We start from the raw sequence: 22,678 nt of genomic DNA, 5'->3' as shown, positions 1-22,678 counted from the left end.
TCATACTTCCAGAGTTTTCAAGATTTTTGCATTTAAGCTACATGACTGAGAAATCCTCTCAGAGGAAGATCTCTCTTCTCAAGGAGGCTCAGGGGAGATCTCATCGCTCTCTATAGTAAGCTTAAAGGAGGTTGTAGTGAGCCAGGGTCGGTGTCTTCTGCTGTGCCAACAGTGTGAGGACTAGAGGAAACAGACTTAAGCTGAGACAGGGAAGATTCAGATTAGGTATTAGAAAAAAAGGGGAAAAAAAATCACTGTTCAGGTGGTCAGACAGTGGAATAGACTGCCCAGGGAGGTGGTAGAATCACCATTCCTGGAGGTGTTTAAAAGGTATTTGTCTGCCAATGTGGTTTAGGGGTTACAGTGGCAGTGCTGGGTTGACAGTTGGACTGGATGATTCTATGACACCAGACCAGTTTCGGGTTTGGGAATGCCAGGAAGGATCACTTCGTTCTAAGAGCTAGAGCCCTTTAAGTTTTCATAGAGTCGGCTGGAATTCACCACCCAGAAGATTCAACCATTCATTCACTCGTCCTAACGCGTTCCCCATGAAGGAACGCCTCGCGTTTACAGGCAGAGCCTTCCAGTCCCCGTGGAAGCCCCGGGACCGACACCGCGGACGGCAGCGGAGAAGAGCCGCGCTCCCCCCGCGGCCCTCCCGCCACGGCCCGGCGCGCATGCGGGGCGGAGCGGCCACTGCCGTCAGTTCCGGCGGCAGCGGGGCGGCAGCGGGGCGGCTCCTGTCCCGGCTGTGAGTGCCGCTTCCCTGCTTACCGCCCGCCAGCCGCGTCCCCCTGTCCTAGAGCGGTTCCTGTCCCGGCTGTGAGTGCCGCTTCCCTGCTTACCGCCCGCCAGCCGCGTCCCCCTGTCCTAGAGCGGTTCTTGTCCCGGCTGTGAGTGCCGCTTCCCTGCTCACCGCCCGCCAGCCGCGTCCCCCTGTCCCGGCTGTGAGTGCCGCTTCCCTGCTTATCGCTCGGCAGCCGCGTCCCCCCGTCCTAGAGCGGTTCCTGTCCTGGCTGTGAGTGCCGCGTCCCCCCGTCCTAGAGCGGTTCCTGTCCTCGCTGTGAGTGCCGCGTCCCCCCGTCCTAGAGCGGTTCCTGTCCTGGCTGTGAGTGCCGCGTCCCCCCGTCCTAGAGCGGTTCCTGTCCTCGCTGTGAGTGCCCCGTCCCCCCGTCCTAGAGCGGTTCCTGTCCTCGCTGTGAGTGCCCCGTCCCCCCGTCCTAGAGCGGTTCCTGTCCTCGCTGTGAGTGCCCCGTCCCCCATTACTGCCCGTCCCCGCTGCCCAAAGACCGGCTCCTGCCCGGGCTGTCAGTGCCCCTTCCGCGGTTACCCAAAGCAGCTGCCCTGCGCCTTTCGCTGCCCGAGGGGTGTGCGCCTCTGCTACGCTTGGCTCTTTTTGCAGTTTATTCCTTTTCCATGCTAAACTTGGCGGGCCCAGCGCGGGGTATGCCCGGGGACAGGGAAGAGCGGGAGCTGCCATTCGCCCCCTGCCCGCCCGCTGCGGCCCCTGCCGGGGGGAAGTGCCAGGACGGTGCTGCTTCCCTGGGAATGGGGCTGCACGCTGGGAATGGGGCTGCACGCTGGGACTGCGGCTGCTGGGCAGACCGCGGGCAGTGCCGTGGGGAGGGGAGGTACAGTCCATAGTTCTGAGGAGCCCTTTTCTTCAAGGCAGCTGCCTGTCTGTGCCCCCGTGGGCTCGGAACTCACTGTTCGGCTTGTAAAACCGATGTTGTCAAGTCTAAGCTGGGCTGTTTTTGTTTTGTTTTGTCCATGTGTTTGGTTTTGCGGAGAACTGGTTTGTTTGTGTTTTTTGGTGATATTTACGGTTCAGGGTGTGCTTTGGAGCTGAAATTCACCAAGCGATCCGTGGGGTCCAGGACATGAAAGGACTCAGGGATGTGCATCTTCGTTCAAGACCCAGCTGCAGTACAGTAATCAGTTTTAGAGAGCTCAGGAGAAAAGGAATTCTAAATACTTAAATGTAAAGGCAGAAAACATTGCCTAGTCCTTACCTATGTGTGTTTTGAGAAAGCAAGATTCCACTTTTCTTCAAAAATAGGTGTTTTGGCCCTGATTTTCCTCTGCTTGACCATGCACGAGCACTGACAGCTGTGTAAAGTTTGGTGATCCCAATTTGGTGCCTGTTTACATCTCACTCCACACAATTTTCCATATTTCCCCAAGAAAATGGGACGGAAGAGCCTGAATCTGACGGGCTCTTCTGAGCTGGTATTTCTTCCCAGTGGTTGTGGTAGAGACTCTGCTGCCCCATGTGTGAACTGGCTCGTGTAGCTGTACAGGGAGTGAGGTTCAGTTGAAAAACCCTAATTTACAGATTTTTGTTTGATAGGTAACTAAAAGTACTCCTTGTGCACAGTGTAACATCAGTAAGCTACATGTTGAAGATTGAATAAAATGGTGAAGCAAATATTAGTATCGCAGCACATATATTCAGGATGGAGAAGTGTTTAGCATCTGTTTGATACAGCAACCCCGTGTACTTCTGAATGTTAAGAAATAATACGCGTTTTTCTTTCACTAGCGTGCAGTTGATGCAAAATGAGTGTTCCTGACTACATGCAATGTGCTGAGGATCATCAGACCCTCCTGGTCGTGGTTCAGCCCATTGGCATTGTACCTGAAGAGAGCTTTTTCAGGATCTACAAGCGGATTTCAGCTGTGAGCCAAGTTAACGTGCGTGACTCGCAGCGAGTGCTCTACATCCGATACAGGCACCATTATCCCCCAGAGAACAACGAGTGGGGGGATTTTCAGACACACCGCAAAGTCGTGGGGCTGATCACTATCACGGAATGTTCTTCTGCCAAGGAATGGCCTCAGACTTTTGAAAAATTCCATCTTCAGAAGGAAATGTATGGCTCTACTCTCTATGATTCCCGGTTGTTTGTCTTTGGGCTTCAAGGAGAGATTGCAGAGCAGCCCCGCACGGATGTGGCGTTTTATCCCAGTTATGATGAGTGTGAAACTGTGGAGAAGAGAATAGAAGATTTTATTGAGTCCCTCTTCATAGTGCTGGAGTCAAAGCGGCTTGATAGAGCCACTGATAAATCTGGAGACAAGATCCCCCTCCTCTGTGTTCCTTTTGAGAAGAAGGATTTTGTAGGTCTGGACACCGATAGTAGGTAAGCAGCTACTTTTGTCAGCTTGCAGGTCTTAGAAACACACATCTGTGGCACTTGCCAGCCTTTAGAATAAGCCTATTAGAAAGGACAAGGTGAGCTTTATTCCAACAGAGGCTGTGTCCTGATCTTACTGTGTCTGAGAATTTAACTTGTAGGCTCAGCATATTTGATGGTCTGAGCTTGTTTACATATATATACATTTAATTGATGAAGCTCATCAAATAGTAGGAAGAAGTCACAGGAGTGGTTTGACAGATTCTGTTGTAATGAGAGTTTTGCTGGAAAGCTTCCAATGTTTTAAAGATACACAGTATTAACAAAAAAAATTCAGTTAGCATCAATGAAACTATTTTTACATTATGTTGAGTAGTATTTGACTAATTCTACTTACTGTATTTTTTTCCTCTAAGCCTCTGTCTACTTTTTCATTCTATGAGACTTGACTGTTTATTTTGATTATGAAGTCCAGCATCTTTCCCTGTCTTTCTTTGTTTTATGTAGTTATTTGTTACTGCTTTTTACCTGTCATGTTTTGCTACCTGTTTGCTACAACTGTTTGGTTTTGTGTATGTTAGAGTTCCCCCATTTTTCCTTCCTCCTCATTTGCATACTCATCTGTCAGATTTGAGTGTTGCATAGTTCTTGTGCAAGGGATAAGTAATTCTGGCTTGATAGCTACAGGCAGATGCAAAATCTGTTTGACTCTGCTGTTGGCAGTCAAATCCAGGCGATGGAAGCAACCACGTTTTGTCCTGGCAAAGACAGAGGTGTGGAAGCCCTATCGTGTTTGGAAGCAGTAGTGTTCATACCTGTGTTGTACTGTAGGGATGCCAGCAGAGGTTATTACTGTGTGTAAAAGCTCAGAGGTGTCCAGGCAGGGTTGTCCAGAGCTGTCCAGGCAGGGTTGTGAAGCTTTTAGATCACATGAATCAGCTCTGCCTGCATAGTTAGTCCTGGCCTTGGAAATGGGAAGAAAGCATTCCAGATTGCTAATTAGTTTGAAGCCTTTTGTTAAATTATCTGTGGGTGCTTGAAGGACCAGCAGTACTCTTGTACCCTGCTCCTTTTCGTGAGCACTTGAACTGGCTCTGACTCGTTGGTCCCTGGTTTGTCCCTGCGCTATTATTCAATTATCAGAATAAATTACTGTGTTGCTGCTTTTTGTACGTGGGTGGTAAAGTTGTGTACACTGGACAAGTCTTTTTAGAATCCGGTCTTTAATTACTCAGTTTGAATGAAATTTGATTGAATGTAATCAAAATTTCCCATTCCAGTTAGATAGAAAATGAGAACTGTTGGCCAAGAATCTCAAAATCAGAATTAATTCTGCTGTTCAGTTGTGTCTTCTAAAAAACTGTACTTTGGAAATCGATTTCTTAGATAAATGACTTAATTCTGAGCAGTGGCTGTGCTGTAGCTAGTGGGAAATAAATACTCTTTGTGAAGTTCTGAACTGGTGGGGAGCTCGAGTGACAGCAGAATGTGTCCACACATCTCCAAGCAGGTATTTTATGCTGTTGCAGTGAGGAGTTCAAACAGATTCAGGGTGATGCTTCAGTTCTTTGCAGAATGGAAGGTGTGTGACCCTGCCTGTGTGGACACAGGGGTTTATCCAGAGTTAATCACTGGCTCAGCTCTGCACACACCCTTGCTGGAAGGTTTGAATACCAAACAGGTTTTCAGTAAGTCTGGATCAATGGATGTACTTGAAATGTTTGCTGCACCGAACCGCTCAAGGAAAAGTTGCTAAATACTCTTAATTGTTCTGTTCAATAGTAAGAAAGTTCTTCAGTTTTATTTTGCTGTGAAGTTAGTACTTCTGATTGTTTTAAAACTTAGGATTTATACATTAAAACTTCAGAAAGCGGAATGAAAATATATTTTTAGCTTCTCTGCACAGGAACCTTTCTAGGCACCTTTCAAGTAGCCTGATGCATCTCCTACCTCTGTGTTGTAAAGCAGAAATTCAGGTTCATGGAATACGGTTGAATTCAGATCAGTTTATTAAACTAACTTATACTGTCAAGCCAAAGTCTTTGGATGTGAACTAGTGATAATATTGCATTTTATTACTTGGGAGATTTTTATTGCTTGGCTTGCAATTACAGGATTTTATTTTAGCACATTCCCGTCTGTAGTGACAGATTCACTAATTAAGGGAAAGCACTGCGTACCAGGGAGGTACAGGGCTAGGAAGGACCTTCTTCAATAGAAACCAGTTTCTGTTTTTGCAAGACTGGATGTAATTCTGTTCAGGGAGGCCTCAAGGTTGTTTGAGTGCAGGAAGTGGGTATGAAAAGATCTGGTAGAACAACTTTTGGTACTTTGTTGGTTTTGAGTCTGTCAGCATAGTAATTTTACAGAAAGAAAGAAAAACATGGTATTGAGATATTGAGGGAAATGAACAGCTTTTTCTAGAAAAGGTGGAAATTTCCCAAGGGTTAAAGGCAAAGAAAGTACCTTGATCTTTTTTCTATAGTTTCTGTCCATTTCCAGTTTTTTTGTATGATGTATCCCAACCTCCGAGTCAGTGTGTAACCAATTACTTAAAAGCACAAAAGTTCTATATTAAATAGATGGCAGAGAAGACACACTCTTTATGCTTGTAACAGAGAGTGTGTCTCTGCTGCTGTAATTGTGGATGCCTACTTAGGCTAAATAAGCATCTCTTTACCTATAACTTCTAAAACTGAAGTTAAATTTCAGTGTCTAGCAAGGGTCTCATTAAATGTGTGGTGCTGCTGTAACCTGGAGATATTGGGATGATAGATTGAGGGTAAATATGTTAAGAATTTACAAGGGATACAGTAATTCTGATCATGGGATTTGAAGACTAATTAAAACTACTGAACATTGTTTCTTAAAAGATACTCGTCTCCAAATACTTTATTGTCAAATACTAAGGTTAGTACTTATGTGATGATCAGGGCTATATATATAAACCTGATCTTCTCCCTCACCCAGTTACAAGACTTTCATTAGCTTGGTTACATAATAATTGCAACATGATTGATTTCTTTTAAGATGCAAAGTTCATAAATTAGGAAGGTGAATTGTTATGCTGCATTTCAAGTAAGTTAATTCTTGGAAAAAATGAGGATGATCTTTTATCTTTTGCAAGTTGCTTGTGTAATGAGCAGGAGAGACACATTCCCAGAACTGGTACTGAGGTGACAGCATACTCACTGTTTTATGTGTGAATAAGAACTTTTTATGGCTGGTAGAAAACTTCCTGTATGAAAAATAGTGGATTAAGTCCTAAAAAGTTTTGAAGAAAGGTTGTTCTGTTAAACAGAAATTGTAGGACTGAGAGTCTGACCTTGGTTTAATTCCTGGGGCATTCAGCCAAGAGGGGATTTTGGCAAATTGATTTATTTTTTCTTTCTGGTTCTTCAGCTGTAAATTGGGTAAAATATTTATGTGGTCCCAGGGCTCCTGAGGACAATTGAAAAAGTTTCTGAAATCAGTTGTGCTTGATAGTTATTCATAGAGGCTGGGAGATTGATGGAGAACAATGGAAACACATGTTCTCATTATGATAAAAAAGTCCTACAAACTGAAAACTAGGAAACATGAGCCAGAAATACTGACAATCCCATTTAAGTTTTCAATTTTATTTCTGTTTTCAGCTAAAAAAAATGAACATAATTAAGTATGATTGTAAATCTACTTGGATAAGCTCATTTCAATGTTGTTTACAACAGTTTGTGTCTTAGGTTCTTTCTTTTTTAATACTGGCTTCCATTTAATGCTGTGGAGTGATGAGAATGTAGGGCCCTGTTTATAGATGCGTTTTTCTCTACACGGTGACATAGCTGGGATTTGAGCACTGATTTATCAAAGTTGATTATCTCAGTATCTGTATGTGGCTGTTAATTTTCTTTCTGTTCTCTGTCTTTCTAATTTCTGTTTTGTTCCTTTCTGGTTTTTTTCCCCCTTCTTCTCTCATACTGCCCTGTGAGTTTGTTGTTGGGTCTAAAAAGGTAGGCTGTGATTGTGTATCTTTGAAAATAGTTAGCTTTTTTCCCATCTCCTGCCTCTCCACTTTGCCTTCATTGCATATTTTAGTGTTGCTTTTTATCTTTATTTTTTCAGTACACACAAAAATAATTGCTGCCTGGAGCCTCACCACTGCAGTTGTCCCCTTTTGGTGCATTTGGCAATTATATTTGGTAGCAATGCTGAATTTTTTTGTAGGACACACATAGTCTGCTTAGGTGGCTGCTGGCCTCTGGAATTTGCTTTATTTTTTAAACTCCAAAGCCATGAAGCTGTTGCTGCCTGTGTTTGGTTTCCAAAATCAAAAGTTCTGGCAGTTGATCCAACGCTGTAGCTGTGTCTCTTTAAGTCTGGATAATGTTATGATTGGTGATATCTATAGCTCTGCATGCTAAGTGGAATTAGTAGAACTTGATTGATGGAAATTTTTTTTGGAGCATTTTGCATGTATATACTTTTGGAAATTGATTTTGCATGTTTCTTGTTTGTAAATTTAGCCAAATTTTGAGGATCCAGAAATTCTGTCAAACCCTGTTTCTGGATGGTTTGTAGTGAAAATAAATTCTGTCGTGAAATATAACACTGTTACACTGAATTTTCCTTCACATTATCCTGGGATCCTAGAAAAGAGCTGGAGATGAAAGAATAAAGCACATATCCTGTAGAGCAAATGAGTCAGAAATGGAAATTCAGTAGTTCTTTGTAGTTCCTTGAACAGATTCATTGCCCTCTACTTTGAAGTAGTAGCAGTGGTTGCTGGCCATGATTGTGGTTATTCCTGTCAGAGTGTGTTTGGTAGAGAATTAACCCAACTAACTTTAGAAAATCAGATTTTAAAGTAGTTCTGTAGTCAATGGAATTTTTCCCTGTGGTGAGGACCTTCGGAAGAGGAGTTTGGGTGACTGACACCAAGGAGCATTCCATGGGTGGTCCTGCATGAGGTGATACTGCCTTCCCTGGGGATGTTTCTGAGTGCATCACACTCAGGAAGGAGTTTGTAGGGGCAGACTTTAGGTGCTTCTTTGAAATTTAATGTTGTAAATGATCTGGCGGAAAAATTAATACGAACTGCTCTTGGCAGTAGGGTGCTACAAGGAACTGGCGTAGAAAAAGGTTGTCCTCTTATCCTAGAGGAAGTAGTTGTTAATTTACACGGGCTTCCTGTCCCTAAATAGATTAGGATGAAGCAGGAGAGAGCCAAAATATTTAAACAGTGTTTAAATAAAAAATAAATCAGAATATATCTGTAAACGTCTCACTTTCAGGTTCTTCAGCTAAAATTGTGAAGCAAAACTAGCTCAGTATTAAAATGAGCAATCATCATTTTATGGTGATATATATATATCTAAAAATATATGTGAATATATATGCATATAGGACTTTTTTCCCATTAAATTTGCACCCCAGTACACACTGAAGAAACAATGTGTCACTTGGATGTGATTTTAAGGGCCTGATGTAGATACTGGATTTTTTTGAAAAGAGGCTTCCCAAATGTGAAGTAAATTAAGTTTGCTGTCTGTGGAGAGTGGTTTTTGTCTCATTGAAGTCTTTGCCTTCTGTCTTTTTGGACATTTTTGAAAGAATTTAATTCATTGTACTTAATTGTGAGTGCCTAATTAAGACACAGTTTATACATCTGTTTGGTGCAAACTTACTCTGTCATTAGTAAGAAAACATCTTCCAAGAGGATGGCAAAGACTTGCAGGGACTATAAGAGATGGATCCTGTCTTGGCAATACCTTGAAAAGCCTAAAAATAGGTGGAGTGAATTCAGTCTTTGAATAATTAATAGTAAATTTCTTCATCACTGGGAACAAATTATCTGTTTGTCTATAAATAAGGAGTTTCTCAAAGAACAGTGGTTTTTATGAGCAATGTTTATTGATGTCTGGGTGAATAAATGCCTTCAAACTTCACATATATTGACATGTGCGTAAACCAGCAGCAAAATTAGGTTAGGAAGAGCTTGTTAGTGAGGCAGCGTGATCGAAACGATTCCGGTATCAGGTCCTGATTTAGAAGTCAAGCATCATCTCCTTTCCTTTGCTCTATGACTCATATTTATGAACATAATCATATGTTAGCTGGAAAATCTGGAAAAACACTTACAAACTACAGTTTTGAGAGAATAAGAAATTTAATTGTCCATAAACATAGAGATTGCTTGAAAGTGTAGAGACAGGGAGTTGGAAGCAGTGGCATCTTTGAAAGGAATTATAGCTGTGTAAGGGAACAATGATTCTCCAATCCCACTACTTATGTGAAAAACAAACAAAAAAATTAAAGCAATATAACATTTAAAATGTTATTGTCATTCTGGAGTACAGACATTAGGAAAATCTGATTTATAACCAATTTATATTCTCCTGTGCAATGATGATTCAAGATTGCAAAGGGACTTTTTTGATAGAGTTATTTTTCTATAACTCAAAGCTCAGACTGAAATCTTGGTAAGATTTGGTGCCCTTCCATAGTTCATACAGAGCAGTTTTAGTTTTCACTTTAAGTTTTCTTGTATTTTTTTTCTTAAACAGATCTATTAAATATATGCTTGTTGAAAAATAAAATATAAATATTTCAATTTCTTGACACATCTGAAAGATAAAGAACAACAGTTGTATTGAGCTTCATTTAATGTCAACACCTTCACATCAATTGTGAATATGGTGTGATAGATCAGAGAAGTGCATACATTTATATAGGAATTATTTGTAACTTTTTAGATGGAGAGAAGCAATAGGAGACATACTTCTTGTCTCCTTTTATTATTTCCATTTTTTTTGTAGACAGTAATACTGGTTCCCATAGCTTTTCTCTTTAGTTTTTATAAGGCCATTGTCTGTACTTTATATATATTTTCTCTTTTTAAATTTCTGTCCTGATCCATATAAATCAGTTACTTTCTCTTCATCTCCTTCTTCCAAACCAACTGCAAGGAGTAAGACATTATTTGGTGCCTGAAAAGTTGCTTCTCTTTGGCCAAACTAACAGCCTTGAAGGCAAATAAACCAGTAACATGAAATTGTTTGGATTCTTGACATTTCTCCTGGCCTTTCTGCCTTAAAATCTAAGGGAAATAAATGAATATCCTTATTCCTACCATTATATTTTATATGTTCCGTGCCTCTTTCCCTTTTTTCATTTCTACATTACAGACTTCATGAAGACAATCTGTTCAGATGCCTTATGGAGATTATTTCAGTGACACTTCAGTTCATCTCTAGGGTCCTTTGGGAAGTTCTTTGCTGGAAAAAACCCCCCACTGCCCCAAACCTGGTTTCATTCCATAACCTTGGCATTCCTCTTATATTAAGTTCTCACTCTAGGGAATAAGAGTTTAGCATCTGGAGAGTGGGTGTTACCCTAGGTTTTTTTGGGTTTCTTTTTTGTTTGAAGTTGTTAAGTTCAAATAGTCCCGGTAACTTTTTAAAAGATCACACAGGCTGGTTTGGGCTGGAAGGGACCTTCAAGATCATCTCATTCCAATCCCTCTGCCACGGGCAGGGACACCTTTCACTAGACCAGGTTGCTCCAAGCCCCACCCAGTCTGGCCTTGAACACTTCCAGGGATGGGGAATCCACAGCTTCTCTGGGCAACCTGTTCAACAGCTATTGTGATGAACTTAATTAAATTGAAAAAGTATCACTACATCTAAAAGTGAAAAGTTTAGAACTATGTCAATCCAAGATAGCTCTTTGTATTTTTGCCAGATTCTTTGGACTTCATGTATACAATAAAGAATGACATCTACAGCAATTATTTTCATTACAGTTTCATTTCTGATAAACTTTTATTTTAGTTTAAACCATCCAAAGAAATAAAAGTCTATTTTTCCTTGGTGTGATGTGTGGAAAATCAATTTTCATACCCCTATGTACTTAGACATTGTTAGAACAACAGGACATACTATTGAAAGTAACAGATAAATTAATAAAATATCTAAGTTGACATTTAAATTTCTACCTCATAAACAGTTTTATAATTATAGTGCAAGGACATTCTTGCCATGGAATACTTTTCCAGGAGGGAGAACAGGAGGATTGCTCATAGACTTGGGAGAGCAGAGTTGTTCTGAACTGTCACTTAAACCATGGGGTGTTTTCCAAGTCCAGTGTATCTTGCTTTACATCTCTTATGTTTCTTTAGCTGAAACTTACTTAGAAAACAAATAAAGTAATAAGGTTAGTGCTGTTATCACACAGATTTATGCCCAAGTTGCCTTTTCAGCTGTACCAAGGTGTCTGTTGAATATCTTCAGTAGGCTTTGTCTGTTCATTTGGAAAGAACATCACCATTTATTTTAACATGTAAAAAAAAGAGGAGGAAGAGAAATCCTGTCAGCTGTTGCCTGAAGTGATTGTGCTTTTTCACTCATCATCCCTTTAAAAGAAGGGGCTGGGAGCAGGGGGAGGTTTGTGAGGTCTGGGGGGGTCTGAGGAGGTTCTGGGCCTCTGACACCTTTGGGCTGTGTGTGGAGAGGGTCCCAGCAGAGGAGGGCAGAGGGCTGGAGCAGGATTTTGGAAAGGTCACCTTTAATATGCTCAGAACCAAAATGTGAGGAATTCCATGGGAAGCATCCATGGAGTGTTGGGATTTATTCAAGAACAGTTTCCCTAAGCACAAGAACAATCCATTCCCTACTGAGGGAAAGAAAGAAGGCAGACCACCCTGGCTTAACAATGAGCTTTTGGGTGTACTGAAAAAGCAAAAAAGCAGCATATCAGCTCTGGAAAGGCAGCCAAATACTCACTGTAGTCTGCAGGAACCTTGCTTTGGAGCTTTTCAGGGGGTGTGACTCTAGCTGTGTGAATGCTGTGTAGCCAAAACGTGATACGTTGCTTTTTTCCTCAAATGTATCCTCAAATTGTTGGTTCTTTTGCATATTACGTTAGTTAGCATTCATATTTGCTCAGAGACAGAGAGTAAATTAATGTTGATCTGCTATTAAAGAGGAAAGAAAATGGACTTCAGGTGTTTATTACCTCAAACAAGCATTCCCTGCCAGTAAAAGTGCACCTTTCATTTTGCAGACACTACAAGAAGCGCTGCCAGGGCCGGATGCGGAAGCACGTTGGAGACCTGTGTCTGCAGGCTGGAATGCTGCAGGATTCCTTGGTGCATTATCACATGGCAGTGGAACTGCTGCGCTCTGTCAATGACTTCCTGTGGCTTGGAGGTAGGGTTAAGTGGTGGTAGTTGCTAAACCCAAGTAAATCAAACTATCCCCTATCATTTCCTTAGGCATCGTGAAAAGTAGGAATGATTTTGGTGACCAACATCTGAATATCAGGTGTAACAGTTAAGTTGAAGCAAAAATTGCTTAATAAAGATATGAGAAAGGAATGTGTTTAGGAAAACCTAAACAGGATAAATTGTGTTACTGTAGTAAAGCATGTATTTAAAAATTGTGCCTGATTTTTTAATGATTCCTTGGAAAGTATTTGATTTCCTTCACTGGCTTGTACAGGTATTTTAAAAATATTTCCTATGGATGTCCAGTGTGGACTGTTAGGAAAAGATTTTTGCCTTTCCATCTACCAAAGCCACAAGTGTTAAACTTCCACTGGCATGACTTCCTTTCATAGTATGTCCTAGGATTTGCTTTTTTTCCCTGCCTTTTCTCCATCCTTTCCTTTCCTTTTTTTCTGCTTTTTGTTATTTATTGGCTATACAAATGATCTTTGAGCACAATTTCTGCTTCTCAGTTTCACACCCTTTCAGGACAATCACTATTTCCAGGTCTGCTTTTAGCTTTCTCATTCTATGTGGAAACCCATTTATATTCCTAATGGCCCTGCAGGTTACATACTATGAAAACCTTAACACCTTTTGACCTCCCACTTCTTTCCTTCTACAATTTCAAAAATTTAAATGGTCAGGATTCCTCAAATTATACTTAGAGGCCTCCAGAGGACTCTTCCAATCCAAATTATTTGATAAGTCTGTAAGTCTGATCTCCTGCTTATATCACATCCAGTTAAATCAGGTTGTTGAGGGACCTGTCCAGTTGAGTTTCAGGTGTATTTAATGATGGAAGTTCTACAGTCTTTGAGCAACCTGTTCTAACATTTTGCTGGTTATAATTTGGAAAAACCCAACAACAAAACATAAATTAGTCCTACCTTAAAGCAGAACTTCCTGTGTCAGCTTGTGTTGACTCTCATCCGATCTCTGCACCTCTGAGAAGCACCTGCCTCCACCTCCTCTCTGCCTTCCCACTGGGTGTTTCGAAGGCAGCAGGGACATTGACATTCAGCCTCTTGTTTAAGGCTGAGCAAGCCCAGTTCTCTCTGCTTCTCATATTCTCTGCTTCAGGAACTCCAGTCCCCCGACCCTTCTGATGGCCTTCCACCAGCCTTGCCTTGGGATGAGGCTCCTGTCAGGCCCTATCTCCAGCCTGGAAAGTTCTCTCTGCATTGAAGGCCTGCCCTACTGTTCCCCTCAATTTGGTATCACCCAGGAAGTTTCTGGGTGTGCTCTGTGCAATCATCCAGGCAGTTAATGAAGGTATGAGTACTGTCCCCCTGAGGGACACCACTGGTCACAGGCAGCCATTTGGCTGATCACAGTCCTTTGAGTGTGGCTGTCCAGCCAATTTCCCACCTACCTGATAGGCCAGCTATCCCAATCTTCCCGATTTGGCTGCAAGCATTTTGTGGGAGAGCATGTCCAAAGATGTTTTGAAAGCCAAAATACACAACATCCACTGCTGTTCCTTTGTCTACTGAGCTTATCATCTCATTATAGGAGGCAGTGAGGTTGCCAAAGACTGACTTACCCTCAATAACTCAATGTGTGCTGTTCCCAGACACCTTCTTTCACTTCATGTGCTTCTAGAAGGGTTTCTGTGTAGCCTCTCCAGGGAGCTGATGTTGATCTGTCTGTATTGGTACTTCCTTCTCAAAGAAGATGACATTTCCCTTTTCCCAGCTATTAGAAACTTCCCGCAATGGGCATGAACCTGCTGGAGGTGATGAGAGAGTGGTCTCACCTTGGTCAGCTCTTTTGGCATCTTACCTGGTTTTGTGGAATTGCATCCAATTGGATTAAGTGCTTTTCATGTGAGCTTCCTCTACAGTGACAAGTTCTTGCTCCTGCAGATTGTTTTAGTAGGGTTGGGGCAGTGGGAGTTCCGAGGGTGAACCCAGAGGTGAAAAGCACATTGAGTATCTCAGAATTTTCTGTGGCCTTTGTCATTAGACCTCCAATTTCAGGTATATTTTGTTTGTGCAAATGGATTTTATGATGTGATACTTCACTTCTTGCAAATGTCTCTGCTAATCTGTTGGCTTTTTTTTCTTTTCTCTGCAGCTGCCCTTGAGGGGTTGTGCTCAGCATCTGTCATCTATCACTATCCGGGTGGCACTGGGGGTAAAGTTGGACCTCGCAGAGCTCAAGGAGGTTCTCTTTCTGCTGAGGCAGGCAACAGGCACAGGCCAGGTAAGAATGGCATTTCAGTTTTATTCTGTTTGCCACCACTGAACATCTGAAAAACTTCTCCCTATTTCCTAACTCTAAAATTATGCAGATGACAGGATTAATCAAAGGAGGGAGGTTGGGGGAAGAGTTGTTTGGTTTTTTTTAAAGATTTTTGCAATTACGTTTCTGTTTTGGTGTTAATGTTAAGACATGTGCTTTGCATAGAATTGCAAAGTTTTTGGTTTCTTCACCTGATTGTTAGTAGTGTCTGTGTTAGTTTGAATTTTGCTAGACGAGATGCAGACAGTTTTCATAAAATATGACGTGGCACAGCTGCATGTATTAAGAAAAATAAGTTGGGTACATTTTATTCATAGTTTTTTTGCTCTCCTAAGGTCAACGTGTAATAAATAAATAGATTTCATTAATGAAATGCCAATAAACCAGTGTAATTTTTAATGTTTAGTATACTTTTTCTAAACTCTCGGATTACAAAAGAGATGGCTGAGGAGAAACATGAGAGTTATCCGTAATACAGTGAACATTGTGGAAGAGGATGGGTAGAGATTGAAAGTTCAGTGTTTCTTTCAAAAGAAGAACTGGAGGACATCAGACAGCTTAGCAGATGGCGAAGCAGATGGAAGGAATGACTCTTTATCCAGCCTATAGGTATGACATGGAACTCCTTGTCATTCAGAGTGGTGTGACAGAGGCAAGGCTGCTGTAGCTCCATGTTCCCAGGTCTCAGCAGATAGGAGGCTGAGCAGGAATTCCCAGCAGGCCTGGAGCAGCATAGAGAGTACACACACACAGCCTCAGTCTGTCCAGGAGCTGGCCACTGGACTGCACCAGTTGCTGGTACCTTGACCCACGAGGCTGAGACCCAGAGCCCATTCCCGTTGTTGTTTCTTAGACCAGCACACACACATGCACTCCCCTCTGTTTTTCCATGCTTGTTACCTACACTGCCTCAATCCCTCCTTCTTCTTGTCTTTGGCTCATCCCCTACACCCCAAAAGGAATCTTGTACAGTTCTAAGATGTTCTTTCCCTATAATGAGCCCCATATCCCTGTAGGCAGTGACCCCCCCAGTCTGTAAGAGGATCCAGAGAGCTGTCTGTGTAACTGAGCTGCTGGGCTTCACCCCCGCACAGCTCTGCTGGCTCTGATTTGGTTACTGGGGTTCAACTGATGGTCACTGATCCTCTCTGCTCCTTTGTAGTTGTGCAGATCAGCCTGTCACATAACCTGACACTTGTCACATGCTGTTACGGCTCCTGAAAGTTTCTGTGGCTTCCAGGAGAGGCTGGGCTGGGGTAGGGAAGTGAAAACACATTGACTAGTGTGAGCTACAGGGCCTTTGGGCTAACCCAGCATAGCTGCTGCTTTGTATGTACTCACCCAGGACTGAAACATAGCTGGGTTTAAATGCTGGTGTAAAGTTCTCTTGCGTGAAGTGTGGTCAAAATTAAGTCCTTAATCTAAAGGAAGCAACCACCCATCTTACTCTTTTATAAGTCCTAATGTAATTGTGGTTTGATGCTGGTTAGGCACCAAGCATCACAAATAAAAACAAAGTGAAATGAGGATTATTGAGGAAAATGGAAAGACTTCAAGGCAAAACAGGTCCACACTTAAACAGTTATAGTATAAAGAAGATTAATTACTAACAGAATTAAAAGTAAAAAGAAATAATAAGAAATTAAAGCAAACTCCCACAACACCTTTCTCTTCCAGTACCTCCCTCTTTCCACCAACCCGCACAAAGGACACAAACATGGAGTTGGGTTCAGTGTTTAATTTCTTAAGAGTGTTTCTTTATGTTTTTGGAAAAGAGTTTCTTCTGCTGTGCCATGGGATTCATCCCATGGAAGATAGTTCTCTGCAAACTTCTTTAATGTGGTTTCAAACTTTCACAAACAACAGTCTGCCTGAAATCTGCTGCAGTAAAAAAATATCCCTCCCATGAATCTTGCAGTCTTTCCACACTGCTAATCATGGGTCATAACAGTCATGGGGTTTCAGTCTCTTAAGGATGAGCTATTCCAGCCTGAAAGTAAAGGCTCTCTTCTCAATCTCTGAAAGTCTTTCACCGCATCTGTATACTCTGGTGTGAGTATTTCTCATGAACTACATGTGGATTTCTACATCCCCCCATGTACATCATCTTATGAATTATAGGGAAAACAAATTGCTGTATTATAGTCTTCACCAAGGCTTGCAAGGAGAATTTTCAGCTCTGGTGCTGGGAGCGCCTGCTTTACTGCCCTTGGTTCTGCCATGTTGGCTTCACCTCACATGATCTCACTTTTCCTTTCTCTCTGACTTGGAAGAAAGCTGGTGCCTGTTAAGTTGCGGCTGAGAAGTTGATCTTGTTTCTTGTCCTGGCTCCGTGCTGGGGAGAAGTCGCCGTGTCTCTCGTTGTCGGCTGCATGCTGTTTCTGCTCGGTTCCACACGAGCCGCGCTGGCTGCCCGGCAGGGGCCCGCCGGCCCCAGGAGCCGCGCTGTCGTTTCAGGCTGGCCTCGGCTGCCTGCGGAGCTGGGACGGCTTTTCCCGACGGCTTTTCCCGACGGCTTCGCCCCGCGCCAGGGGCTCTCGGGCCCGCTTCGGGATGGGGCCCGGGGGCCTCCCACCTTCGCCACCCCAGAGGGGGGAAACAGGAACAGAAGGAACTTCTCGTCCTTGCTCTTTCTTTAAATATGTAAATCGCACAGGCGGTACCAGCTTTTTCATTTGTTTAGCAACCTATCCATCGAACTAAATTTAAACTACCACACTAGTAAACACCTGCTTTGTATTATCTTTATTAAGAACCGCGTGTGTTGAACCCAGATAATTGACAGTAAAATTACCTTATTTCAGGACAGAATACTAATTTTTCATACCATATCTAGTCATTAAAATCTGTGCATTTGGTCCCATGACCTATGAACGCATTTTATGTTGGTTATTATAATTTCACCTGGTTAGTGACCTTTGTCTACTTTTCAATGAATATTTAATAGGAGATGTTGTAATCTATTTGTTTGTCATGGGTACTCCTTGTTACCAAAGAAGGTAACAAGTCACAACTATCAGAATAATTGGATATATTTTGGGTATATTATTACTGGGTCTCTACTTAAGTTGAGACTTAAATCTCTCTATTTCAAAGTCCTGTTTGCAAACTTGTTGGTGTAGTTGTATTTTATAAATGTTTTAGTTTCATATGACAAAATTTTTCAAAGGACTTTTCTGTGGAGAAAAACTGATCACAGTTTTTTTTTTTTTGTCATCCTCTGCAGATGAAAATATTACTTTGTGGCCCATTAGATATTGTTCCCTAACTCCAGTTATGCTCTCTATGATTTTAGGTCTGCACTGCTGACCTCTCTCCTGCACAGCTGTTGCTGTGATGTCATTTTCTTACAAAGTTTTCTGAAAGTTTATTTTTATTACCTTTTCTTGTCTCTGCCGTGCTTTTCATTTAAAATATTTTCAAACTGCACCTTTGGTTATAATCTGTTTCGCTGTAATTAATTCTGTGAGGACTGTTTAATCTGTGGAATAAATTCCACTGTATCTTTCTGTGGGATAAAGCCAGAAAAAAAAGGGTTTCCAAATTCTGCACAAATCAAGAAATGCCACACTTGGAACTGACATTTGTGCCTAATTTTGAGGCATGTAGATGAGAGAGTTACCTGTAGTGCTTCCTCTTGTACCTGGAATCACACCTCTTCTTGTGCCTGTACTTCAGCCTTCACAGGATGAAGTTTCCTGCCCAGATCCAGACAAGAGAAACATCTTCCTCTGGAATCCATTGTGATTTCCATCATTTGACATTTTTAGGCTACAGCACAGGACCTGGCTGCTCAGCAAATATGGTGTCTGCTTTAGATAGAAACAACTTTGGAAAGAGAAACTCCAAAATACAAATGAGCTTCTGCTCTATACTGTGGCTGCCCATCCCTGGAAGTGTTCAAGGCCAGGTTGGATGGGGTTTTTGAGCAGTCTGCTCTAGTGGAAGGTGCCCCTGCCCATGGACAGGGGGTTGGATCTTGATGGTCTTCAAGGTCCCTTCCCAAACCATTCTGTGATTCTGTGAAAAGGCAACTTTGACTTCTCAGGTATCTAAACCTTTTAGTTTGCATGGGGACAGGTTTAGGCCATGTCCCCTCGAATTCCTGGATGTGTCTTTGCAACCTTCAGTGTAAAGGAAGATTCTGAGTTTCCCAGTTCCTCCTGGCCAGGAAGTCTGGCTGTGGTCTGTCAGTTATGGGATTTGTATGTCAAACAAGATGAGTCTGGTTTGCTTTATGCTTAGGTCATTGTCTGTTTTGGGTTTCTCCACTGGATTTTATTTGTTGGGAGTTCTAAGCTCTTGATTTTGTTGCCTGACCTTCATCTTTCCCCAGGCACAATTAGGACACTTGAGTGAAGTGTTGGCATGTCTTTGGGTCTAGATCTAAATCTCTGCTTCACTTGTCTGGAATCCAAGCAAATCAACTGAAGGGAGAGCCTGTCTTGCTGACAAAATAATTGTTTTTGGCTGCTTAACCCTTGATATTAACAATTTTATTGCCGTGTTTAACCAAAGGTTAGGGCAGTGAGGTGTTACATAACCTGATAATCTTAACTCTGCAATACTCTTGGGAACTCTTACATGGACAGTCTGGCTTATTGGGTTGACATGACTCAATTATTCAGAAAATTTGACGGAGTGAAATTAGTAACAATTAAAAGGGATAAAATTACTTGAAAATGTTATTCTAGAGTATTGTGCAGATTAAATGAGCCTCCCACAAGGAGAATTAAGTACTGTACGTCCTGGCATTAAAATATACTAAGTGGACTGTGATGGAAACATGCCAACTAAAACAATAAGGATAAAGAAAAAAGGATATGGCTTTAAATGATACACTGAAAATTCTGAAATTCTTCTTAATGTATCTTAGAATTCATTGCAAGTTTATGGGACTTTTTACATTTATTTATTAACAAAATGAGATTTAACATACGGTGACTACTTGATTATAATTGGTAGTCCTTCAAAAAAGCAGTGATGATCCTGATAAATCTGATTATTTTGTTCAAGCCTGATGTTATAAAACATTATAAGAACTTACTTTGCTGGCTCTATTTAAGGCTGAAAAAAAATCATTTTTGTTCCTCCTTTTAGGGGCACAGGAAGTTCTCATTGATCCAGGTACATTATTTTCCTGCATGTTTCCAAAGTATTTTCTTCTGTTACTTGATGTGTTTTGCAATTGTATAGATATTGCCACTTGCCAAAACTAGATTATAAATCTGGAAAAATTATAGAGACCGAAGGGTAACTGGCACAAAATAAATACTGTAGTTCGTGATTGTGTTTCCATAAATTCTAATCAACAGGATTTCTTTCCATGAGTAGTGAGGATTTAAAAATATTTTTGAAGTGACCAACCTGAATGGTCACATGTAGTCCTGTAGTGTCATGGTGCTCTCTCAGTCATCATGAACAAACATCTTTCGCTTCCCTAAAAACATTGTTAATCTACAGATGTGCTTGGTCTGATTCCTCAACGTTAATAACCATATGAAAAAAGTTGCCTTAGCATTTAAGTATTTAAAGAAACATTCTTTCTGCTCCCTCAGTATATTCAGAAATATCTTTCACAGTAGTTTTTAGCTGTCTGTTGAGAGTTAGGGCCAGCTCTGAAACACAAGAGATTTTTTTTTTACCATCTTAGCAGGGAAACCTCCTGGAGAAATAAATTACTGTATAAGCCTAACTAAATTACAGTAAAACCCTACAGATTAAGCAACCCGTAAGAAGGTATCGAGCCTTGCCAAACCTTTGATGTATTTTCACTTTTATTATGTTAACTCCTCAATAAAATCAAATTCTATAAATAAATTTTTCATGTTCTTTCTAATACCCCAGATTTTCTTGGCTTCCACTTCGCATTCTTATCCTTTATATAGACCCTTTCTGTCTCTTGCCTTCTTTCTTATGTAAGAAAATCAATTTCTTAGTGTTTTGTCTGAGCCTTTTTCCCCCCTAAGGTGTGCTTTAGAAACACAGTTTTAAAGTAGAACGAGGAATAGTTCAGATTAAAACTGTGTATTCAGATGTAGCCATAATATAATTTTAGCAATCTGTTACTTTATTCATAAACACTCAGATAAGTGCTAAAAATCATGAATATATTTGGTTTTTATTAAGTGAGAGATTATTTCCTTTCTTTCTACGTGGGGCAAGTGTACTTTGTGTATTCTATGTCAAACCTACAACATACCCTAGTTTGCTTTTTAGGTATTTAGCATTTGCCAAGAGTCATTGTGCTCATTTCTGACCTTGTTCTGTTCTAGGTGCTCTGACTTCCAACGGGATAAATGCAGATACCAGTGCTGAGATAGGACGTGCCAAGAACTGCCTTAGTCCTGAAGACATCATAGAAAAATATAAAGAAGCCATTTCTTACTATGGCAAGGTAATCCTGGTTATTAAAAAAAAAAATCACTGAGGTTCTTTTCGACAGTGAACTTCTGTGGCTTTGGTTTTGGAAGATCTTCTAAAGCAGTGAAATTTGTAAAACAGTTTCCAGCTCTCCTGGAGGAATTTTTAGGTTTTTGTGCAAATGCTCAGAGCCTGATATGGTAAAGGATCTTAATGTGTACATTCATAATAGGAAAAGAAAAAGAATTATTTTGTACCGTGAAAATAGAGGCTCAGTGTCCACATCAACAGTAAAGCTAAGTTTAATTGTATTGCAGTGGAGTTATTTAACAACTTTTTAATTTCAGGTATTTTCAAGTATCTTTAGACTAAGCTTGTAAATATTTATTACAGGCATTTTCATGTCCAAGTTGAAGGGAGACTCTCCAAATGAAACAGGTTCAGTTGTGTGCATGAGTTAATTTATGATCAGGAGCAATTAAAGGTGATAGTTCTGGGCATAGTGTCAGATAAATTTGAATCGTTCAATAAAACAGTAATTGTCAAGGATGCACTCAGCTTTTTAATGTTACCTTAAGGGTACCTTGCTCATCTAGAAAGAGTATCATGTCTCTAGAAGTATAAAATTATTGGACTTTGTTGGGCTTAGGGCAGGATATTTATATTTTGTTTATTTATAATATGCACTATGCTCTCAACAAGTAACAACTGTGCTTCACTGCAGCTTCACTTGAAATAACAAAAAGCTTTGTGCCAGGACTGATTTATAACCCTGCAAGATGAGCAGTTACCTTCTGTCTGTTCTAGACCTACAGACAGAGTAACTCCTTGCTCTAATGCTGAGGAAGCAGCACTTTCTACATATTTCCTGTGTTCTCACTGAGCTGAAAAAACTTTTGTAGCACTTTCTAAAATAGATTAAATCTCCAGTGATTTGCTTTTGCCAATATAAATGCATGAGAGAGGAATATGGGACAGCTTTGCTGGCGTAACTCTTGCATTTTGTTATGAGCTTGCTTTCCCCCATTAGTTTTCAGATATAAATACCTGAAAAGAGCTTAACTTCAGCAGGAGGTGGGCCAAATCGAATATCCAGTATCAGTGTTGTTTGAGGAAATCACCAGATCAGATTGTCTGGCTAGAAAATTGCCTGTTTGTTATCTGAGCACAAACAGTTCCGTGGGCATCTGCATTGTCTCTTTACCTTCCTTAAGCAAGCTAAATCACTTAACAGTCGTTTACAGCAAAGGTTTTGCAAACAGATACTGGAACACTCAGATTGGTTTCTAATTCTCTGGTCGTCAGGAATATTGTTTTAACTAAAGAGAAAATGGATGCAGTAATAAAAATATTTGCACCGTGAAGGTAGAATTTATTTGCAGACGCAACACCCACAACCAACCATTTATATGAGGTTATCCCAAAGGGTACCAGTAGTCCCAGAGTTTCTCCTTATCTGAACTTTCAGACTGAAGCTGTGCTGTGTCTCAAGAGAAGTGAGTGAAGAGGCTGAAAATGCTTGTTTTGCATAATAATATTTTAGATGACACCTTAATTTTCACTTGGGCATATGTTGATAATTTAACACTGTAGTCATTAGCATTAAGGAATTGCTGGGTTTGGACAATGTGACAGCTGATTTATGTGCTGAGCAGAAATGCTTATAAAATCTAACGGGTGCAATACTTCA

The 22,678-nt window shown here is 41.1% G+C and overlaps 1 protein-coding gene across 10 annotated transcripts in view; it reads left to right on the top strand.

Moving 5' to 3' along the window:
* Nucleotides 1-706: 706 nt before the first annotated feature.
* The window catches only part of TRAPPC9 (trafficking protein particle complex 9), a 480,517-nt gene continuing 458,545 nt past the window's right edge, over nucleotides 707-22,678 (top strand). For 2 of the 10 annotated variants that reach the window (XR_004244481.1, XM_032134121.1), the window contains exons 1-6: nucleotides 707-822; nucleotides 2,543-3,143; nucleotides 12,177-12,322; nucleotides 14,458-14,586; nucleotides 19,726-19,752; nucleotides 20,901-21,022. Coding sequence is in view for 9 of the 10 variants with exons in the window: in XM_032134121.1 (XP_031990012.1) it covers nucleotides 2,560-3,143; nucleotides 12,177-12,322; nucleotides 14,458-14,586; nucleotides 19,726-19,752; nucleotides 20,901-21,022 (1,008 nt within the window). In the remaining variant the exon portion in view is untranslated. The other 8 variants (XM_032134145.1, XM_032134130.1, XM_032134156.1 and 5 more) reach the window with 8 other exon arrangements.

This window comes from Corvus moneduloides, chromosome 1 (genome assembly GCF_009650955.1).
Source record: "Corvus moneduloides isolate bCorMon1 chromosome 1, bCorMon1.pri, whole genome shotgun sequence".
Lineage (NCBI taxonomy): Eukaryota > Metazoa > Chordata > Aves > Passeriformes > Corvidae > Corvus > Corvus moneduloides.
Note: the sequence above shows the minus strand (reverse complement) of the source record. Positions and strands in the feature narration are given on the sequence as shown.